The sequence below is a fragment of the Telopea speciosissima genome, chromosome 9, assembly GCF_018873765.1.
Source record: "Telopea speciosissima isolate NSW1024214 ecotype Mountain lineage chromosome 9, Tspe_v1, whole genome shotgun sequence".
Classification (NCBI taxonomy): domain Eukaryota; kingdom Viridiplantae; phylum Streptophyta; class Magnoliopsida; order Proteales; family Proteaceae; genus Telopea; species Telopea speciosissima.
This window is the reverse complement of record NC_057924.1, coordinates 2934590-2943031: the sequence shown is the minus strand read 5'-3', so window position 1 is coordinate 2943031 and position 8442 is coordinate 2934590. Positions and strand designations below refer to the sequence as shown.

Here is an 8442-nt window from a genome sequence, read left to right as displayed (position 1 = left end):
TGTCTATCCGTCGGGATCCGGGTGTTCAATTCGGATTTGATTCGGTTCAGATAGCCTTGGTATGATCCAGAATTGAACCGAGAATCGAATTGGTTATGAAAATCTATTCTTAAGGCAAACCTACGTGGTTTGGTTTCTTTCATATTTGGTTCTGCCTGAGTTCCTTCTTATACTAGAATACAGTAGTATTATAAAATAAGGAAAAAGAATGCTGCATGATTGCCGGGCTCTTGCACCTAGACACAGGAGTACATGAAATTGCCACTCAGCCGGCCAGCCCCTCCTAAATTAAAATATCTCATCCATGTTGATACCCCTGTGTGCGCTCTCATTGGCCCCTACACTAATGCAAGATCTACACTACCAAGCAACTATTGCCCTATAAAATAATATATAAATTTACTATGGGACAATGTTCTCTGTGCCGAGGGCGCAGGCTGCGCTGCGGCACAGAGAACATCATCTCATTTACTATATATTAATATTGTATTGTATATTATAACATATTATACTATAATGTATTAGTATTATAGAATATAATGCTAATATTACTAATATATTAGTACTGTAATATATTTATGGGTGAGAGAACGCTGCTTGGTTACGTACAAAGCTCCTGTGCCAGCATGGGCCAATGGGAGAAAGCATCCTATATGGGGGTGAGATGGTCATTTTGCCATTTTTTGTGTCTGGCATAGGGGAGTGCAACCAAGCAGCATTATTTTTTCCTTATATTGATATACTATTATATATTAGTAGCCCAATTTGATTCGGATTAGGTTTGAATTGACGGTTCCTAAGCTGGAAGCGGAAGCGAACCAAAGTAAAATACAATATTTCAGAAACGAAATTGGATCAACTTTAATTCGATTCGATTTGATTTATTCGGTTCAGAATTGGTTTTAATTTTCAATTTTTTTGCCCAAGTTGACAACCTTTAAGATAGGAATCTCTTTCAAGTTTCAACAGTAAAAGAGAGACACACCTGAACCACCTTGGTCTGATTCATATTTCCTTCTGATCCAAGAGGAATACCAAAGTGTATCAAAGAAGGGAATGGTTACCTTGACATAGGTCTGTCTCCGGCTTAGATTAACTTGAGTTAAATGGAGTCTCTATAACTCTGCTCAAAGAGTAAAAAATGAAACTTCATACATCTTAAAATTCATAAGATGAAAAAAGATTTTTTTTTTTTTTTTTTAACTTATTCGTGATGTAGAAAACACAGAAGAAAGCGTAATCAAACAATCAAAATGCTACGATATAAGGTTTGGTAAGATGCTTACATTTATGGTGAGATGAGAGTGATTTCACTAGAAATGTAGAATAGGGTTACTCACTTTCCTTCTCACTTCTCTGTTTTACAAAGAATCTACTCTTAATCTTAATGACCTTCTATCGCTATCAATTTAAAGGGAAAACATATAGATACAATTTTTGAAATTAACCTATGAAAACGATTTTATTTGAACGTCCTTAAAGGAGGCGACCCGGTACGGATCGATTGTATTGAACCGATCTAAGATCAAAACACTCATTTTTATTAAAATAAAACAAACAATTTTTGGCCTATGGGCTGATTTGTTTCAGCTCTTATAAATACCTGTGAACCGATATACCAATACGATACCAAGATTTAAAACAATTGTTTGTCTATTGTTATTGTGCCATATTAAGATTTTGGGTAAACAAATAGAATATTATTATCTTGGCATCATAGAATATGCTTTCCTACTTTAGAATATTCTCCATTATCCACTCTTACAGTCTTACTACGAATCTGCTCTTTGGAAGAATATTCTTTTGTGCCATGTAAAAATCAATCAATATTCGGTTTTTTACAGTATGTTTGAGTTCGAGTAGGAGTTGGGGGACAAAAATTCTGCCAACCACGGGAGTGGTAGCATTCTCTCTCTTATATAAATGGATCGAGTTTTCCTCAACCCACGGTGAATGAAAAATACAAAAACCCTAGCAAGGGTTTGTGAATCCTAACATGATGGGTGAACCGTCTTCTATGGGTGGAAAAAAACTTAGTCCTATATAAAATGACATTTTTGCTCTCTGTGTATGAAATTGTTTCATCGCTCTTCATTTATGGATTCGTATGTTGCTTGCTCAGATAATTATCCTCTCAGGTTCTCTGCCCAGTACAGTTTTCTCGTGCCTCTAATGAGGGTGTTCGGACCTTCAACCTGACTAGTCCCCCCAACATATGATTCTACATAAAAATTAAAGTTATATATATTTTTTTCACCAATTTTTATTATAACAACATTTGCTATTTAGGATTTTAGATTAGAGAAAATTTTATTATAATCAAGGTTCGTTGCAACAAGATTATAATCTTTTTTTTTTTTATCCTTTGTCTTATTATCAAAAGCTATTTAATCCAAGAATAAAAGAAGATTTTCAAAAAATTGGAAGTGTCCACTGCAATCTTTAATGTAATTCCTATGTAAAATGACAAATTTACCCTCATCAAAAAATTGCATTAAATGATTTTAGGAATAAAATGATGGGTAGAAAATTAAAGTTATAACCTTTTTGTTTTTGGAGGGAGGGTTTGAAATAAGTTTGAAATTAATTTGTTGATAACAAGTTATTCCCATTAGATTTTTACCTATTACCTACCTTTATATACATGCTATCTTTTCATCATGTACTTTTGATTGGTGAAGTTACACCATTCTCTCATAAATATGAGAATGTGAGAGGATTCCCACCATGTCGTTGTGGTAAGGAATCAACAAACCACACCAATGACAAAGCAGAGAAACAATATCATCCACATGATTTTAGTGCACGGTATCGGTCACATTCAAAATTGATATAATATTGATATGGTATCTGTATGGATTGGTTGTATCGAACAACTTTACCTTTGGATTTCCTTAAAAAATAGTTTAAAAAAAAAAAATGTATTTTACCCTTTGTCTGTATTGATTCACCGATACGGTATTGATATTGGTCACCTTCTAAACCGTGTAGTATCGATTGTATCGAGCAATCTTATACTAAAACCTCAAACAATGATCAATAGTGTAGGGCAAGAAAAAAAATAATAATAAAGAATCTCATGTGAGAGGGAGACACTCCGTTAAGTTCAAAAGCCACCCATTTTGCTAAAATCCAACAAGATGACCAATCTAAAATCTAAGGCTGTGTTTGATATGCATTTTTCAATATAGTTTCTGGCTCTAGAATATATTCTCAAGTGATAAAAATATAAAAGAATGTAATTTCAGAATGCATTCTATTACCCCATAATCTATTCCATTCTGAGATTGGTATATAAACTCCATTAATAAGGTAGAGTAACAGAAGAAAACAGAAACTAATCTCGTAGTAGTACACCTCTTCACTTTCGCCTTTGATAAAGATAGATCGCTTAAAGGTTAGTTAAAATGGTGCGGATCTGATTCTTTAGATATTCCTGTAATTCTAGCTCAATTGCAGGTCCGGTGGCTATGCCTTTTTCTTCTTTTTAGTCTTTCTTCTCTCTCTCTCTCTCTCTCTCTATCTCTCCTTCCTTATATATACGTAATAGGTGTTCTCTTTCTCTCTGAAGTCTGAATTGAAACAAAGAACAGAAAGCAGACCCAAAGCCATCATCACCAACAATATGGGTGGTGAAAACGGTACGTACGATCTCATCCAAATGCTACGATTATTGCTTTTTCGTTTTATTAATTTATACCCATTTGAAATTTATGCTTAAATTTGGGTTCTCGTCGAACAGATTCTCTGTCGGAGTTCCTTACCGTTGCAGTTGATGCAGCGAAGAAAGCCGGAGAGGTATTCTCGAAAAGATTGTTAATAAAATTCCCACTTATCGTTTTAAAGAAGAGATCAAGTTTATAATGCAAGGGGGAAATTACAAACCTCAATCTTCTTTTCCCTGTTTTTTCAGATAATTCGAAAAGGATTTTACGAGACGAAGCATGTCGAGCATAAAGGCCAGGTATCTCTCCGCAATGAGAAATTACCCTTTTTTCCCTTTCTGGGTTCTTCGAGGATTTCCATTCCCTTGGTTCTGCTCCAAAGTTTCGCTCGTCTTTTCGTTTTTACCTTATTCGTTGGATTTCATGTTTTGCCTTAGCTTTTTAATATCGTACACTATTTGTACGGAAAAGGTTACTCCATTAGCTTGAAGGTTTGGGGTTTAATTTCTGTACTTGGTTATAGATCGTCCAGGAGATTTAGGAAAAATTTTTACATTATAGGTAAGAGTAGAAGCAACTGAGTTTGCCTGCGTTTACTACGAATCCCTCTTGTACCAGTCCGAAATTAGGAGATCGGGAAATATTTTCCAACTTGCAATCATCTGCCACATTTTCATTTTTATTTTCCTTTCTGATAAACACAAATTTCACTCTACAAAAAGCAAGCTAACAAAGGTAACTGTGGAATCCTGGAAGGGATCAGCTACACAGGAGTTATCATCTTTGCAGTGCAGTAGGCAGAATTTGATAGTTTCAATATCCAATGTAGGTGGATTTGGTCACCGAAACAGATAAGGCTTGCGAGGATCTCATATTTAATCACATTAAGCAGCATTACCCGGAACATAAGGTAGAGAGCTTCTTTTTCTCCTTTTGAAACTTCTAAAAGTTCAAATCTTTTTTGAGTGTTGGTCTTCACATTGTGGAATGTAACTTCCATTTATCTTTTCTTATATTTCTTTTATCCTAAATTTTATAGTTAATTGGAGAAGAGACAACTGCTGCATGCGGTACTACAGAACTGACTGATCAACCGACTTGGATTGTTGATCCACTTGATGGGACAACTAATTTTGTTCATGGGTAAACTGTGAATTGCTCTATTTTTGCCTGATTCATTATTTTCCTGTAACTGATATTGTTTCAATGTTTTAACTGCATGAAGGTTTCCCTTTGTTTGCGTATCTATTGGTCTTACAATTGGAAAGGTTCCCACTGTTGGTGTTGTTTACAATCCGATAATGGACGAGGTGAGTTTGGATTATTGATGTTGTTTCATCCATCAATTTCATAGTACTCGAGAATTAGGATTGACAGGACATACTGTATTTGAGGAACCCATTTGATGGGCCATCTCTACAGTCCCCAAAGGCCCTAGCAAGTAGCAATATGAATCTGAGAGGCAACATTGTGATAGATTTTAAGTTTAGTATATCGATCGGGGTCATTAAGTGATTGCCTAAGTGACACTGATTTGTACCCTCAACCTACATCCATGCCATTTCACTGCTGCCTGCCAAGGTTCTGAGAATTGAGTAGGTTGGGCAAAATGTCAGTAAGAAGTCAAGTATCTGTCTTCTCTGTATTTCATTCATGAGATTTCAGGAGTTTGGCTTGGTATCATTGATCCATTTAATTGTGATACTTTTTGTGTGTAGCTTTTTACTGGTATTCGTGGGAAAGGCGCTTTTCTGAACGGTAACCCCATAAAAGGTGAGAGTAATCCCTTCATGTCCAGCATAGATTCTCCTTGACCCCTAATACTACTAGATGTGCTAACTGTGCTGTGCTAACATTTGAAATCCTGCAGTGTCAACAAAAAGTGAACTGGTGAAGTCGCTCCTTGCAACAGAAGTATGTGAATCTATCATTAATTGCTTGTGTTATAAAATCATTCTAGGAAAAACTGTTATCTTCATAATTAATTCCTAAGCCGTGTATATTTACTAGTCTTCTAGATGAATTTCCATTTGTCAAACTTTGTGTACAAACTGGGGTTTGTTTGTCCCTTGTATGCATCTTTGTTTTACTATTGATTAGTTTACTGGTTCCTGGTTTGTTGGTTGACCTGTCTATTAGCTGGCATGAATCTCCTAGTTTCATTACTGAACTATTGTTGAAAGCTTTGATGTACTTGGGGATTAATGAACTCTCATTATCAATTATTAAAATTTATTGTGTTTTGAGGTCATGGATTCAAGCATGCCAACAAATTTTTATTTTTAGTCATTCAACGGACTTCCAGATGGTTTCTGGGCTTATTTCAGTTTCCAGTTGCATGTTTTTTGTGAATAATATGAGTTACTAGTTGTAACTATTTTAAGAGTTGACGTTGCTATTCCAAGCCTGCAACGAGTTGTTTAACTGGTGAGGACAGACCATAAATAGCACACTAGTAGTTGAATTTTCCTTGTAGGCTTTTATGCTCTACTTGGATAACAGATCAAATAATCAAGTCAGCATGTGTAGACACCGATTTTTGGACCACGGTACTTACAGCATGAAGGCCAAGTCTTTTTCAGTCTTAAGATTTGTACAACATTATAAAAGCCAACCTGATTTAGTGTTGCTTGCAACTTAGATTTCGTTAGAGTACAACCCCACCCCCCCACCCCCCCAACAAAAAAAAATGTAGAGTGTGTTGTGATTTGGTTAATGTTGTTGTTCACTTATTTCTGGTCTTGTGAAACCATACTGCAAGAATATAGGATCTTCCAAATTAACATCACAAGTATGTTTCTGTGTGCCTTGCAATAAAGCTGATTAACATTTACCTTCTGCATGAGCAGGTCGGCACAAAGCGTGATAAATCAACAGTCGATGTTACTACAAACAGAATTAATAGCTTACTTTTCAAGGTAAAGTCACAACTTCAAGTGGAACATATTGATACATAATGAGATGTGAAAGTCTGGCATGCATAGTAATTTTTTAGATGATCAGGTACGATCCCTTCGGATGAGTGGTTCTTGTGCATTAAATCTCTGTGGAATTGCATGTGGAAGGATTGACCTCTTTTATGAGCTCGGATTTGGGGGTCCTTGGTATGGCTTTGAAAACCTTTTAAGTTTTGTTTCTACAATTTACTTCGATGTGAATATTGATTGACATGGTGGGCTTCGACACTCAGGGATGTCGCGGGTGGAGCTGTAATTGTTCAAGAAGCTGGAGGATTGGTTTTTGATCCGTAAGTAACAAATCTGTGGATTTTTCCCCCTTTAAATCCAGCATTGCATTAGGAAGACGGAAACATCACATTCTGTATGTCAAAGCAGGCGGCAATGTGGGTGAAACACGCTGCTCTGATTCTCAAGTATCTAATGAACACAGGACAATAGACCTATAATCTGATTTAGAAATCCATCTCTAAAGTTGACAACCACAACTATTCTTTTATGTTAGCAGTTTGTTGTGGTTCCCATCACTTTATTTGTCCTAAAATCATATATTCTCAAGAACACCCAAGATTTTCTCAAGTGCTTTGCCTGAGGTTTTCACAGAGTAATTTTTTTTTGTCAGATCTGGCAGTGATTTCGACATCACATCTCAGAGAGCTGCAGCTTCAAACCCCCGTCTCAAGGATATCTTTATTGAGGCTTTGAGGGAAGCTGAAACACATCAACCTTCCGGAAATTAGAGGTCTTCAGCTACTTATATTTATCATTTGTACCCGTTACATATAAAACTTATGGGTTCCAAATTCCGTTAAATGATTTTCTCCAATTGGCTTCTGCAAGTGCCAAGCTATGTGTTCTGAGCCATAAAGCTCATGTGTTAGATGGGCTTTTTAAATAAGAGTAGTTCTCGTTCGCACATTTTTAGTTTCAAGCAGTCCGTGTAAGGATTGTTCTTGTTCCTAGAAATCATTAATTTTGTATTCGAAGATCAACATGTCACCCCTTGTAATCGTATCTGTTTACATCCTATTTTTACAAATTTCACATCCTACTTTGACTGAAACACTATACATGCTTTTAGGCCATGTATTGCACATTGCCATCAAAGGGATTTTTTTTTAAATTTTGAACAACAAAGTGAGAAGGTGGTGTAGAAGGTTATAGACAGTTCTTTAACTACCTAAAGATGTTCAAATTCAAATTTAAAATGAGAAGTGGAAGTTGCTGGAACCACCCACAACCATCAAGGGAGCAATTATAAAAGAAGAGAATGCGATGAAAAACAGGTTCCGACCAATACAAGCATGTCTTTACATTTCAATATATTTTTTAGAGGTAGACTAGATCAACATTCAGAGGAGGCAGCATGTATTTAGCATTAACAGGCTTTTCGATAACATATTGTTAACATTAGCAAGACAGAAACGAAGACATCATGTTATAGCATCAGAAGGCCATTAGCAACCACGTGATCTCCAACATTATCAGACCGTTGGCACCATGTTATCAACGGCAGCAAGTTTGAAACGAAGGCATCATGTTCAATATAAACAAGTCATTGGCACCATGTTATTATCAACATCAACAGGCCAAGGATGAAATGTTGATTTTTTATTTTTTAATTTTAGATGTTTAACTGTTATCCTTTAATTTTTGTTGGAGTTAGATTCCGACCACTAATGTCTCATTGGCCTGTGTTTCAAGAGGCATTTCAACCAGTAATACGTCTTTTAGCCCATGTTTCAAAAGTCGTCTTCCTATCAATAAAGTATTCTTTTTGAGTTCTCTCAATGGTATGTTCTTTAAATGTATTAGTATTC

General features: G+C 35.8%; 1 protein-coding gene across 2 annotated transcripts; it reads left to right on the top strand.

Moving 5' to 3' along the window:
* Window positions 1-3499: 3499 nt before the first annotated feature.
* LOC122639821 (inositol-phosphate phosphatase) lies at window positions 3500-7458 on the top strand. Of its 2 annotated transcripts, none has more exons than XM_043832813.1 (12): window positions 3500-3641; window positions 3743-3798; window positions 3914-3964; window positions 4495-4575; window positions 4705-4808; window positions 4891-4975; window positions 5384-5438; window positions 5536-5579; window positions 6515-6583; window positions 6669-6769; window positions 6842-6912; window positions 7245-7458. In XM_043832813.1, exons 1-11 carry the CDS (start codon window positions 3626-3628, stop codon window positions 6876-6878), a joined length of 699 nt encoding a protein of 232 aa, XP_043688748.1. In that variant the 5' UTR covers window positions 3500-3625; the 3' UTR covers window positions 6879-6912; window positions 7245-7458. The 2 variants fall into 2 exon arrangements, with proteins under 2 accessions (XP_043688748.1, XP_043688747.1); XM_043832812.1 differs by having other exon boundaries at window positions 3503-3641; window positions 6856-6912.
* Window positions 7459-8442: the final 984 nt, after the last annotated feature.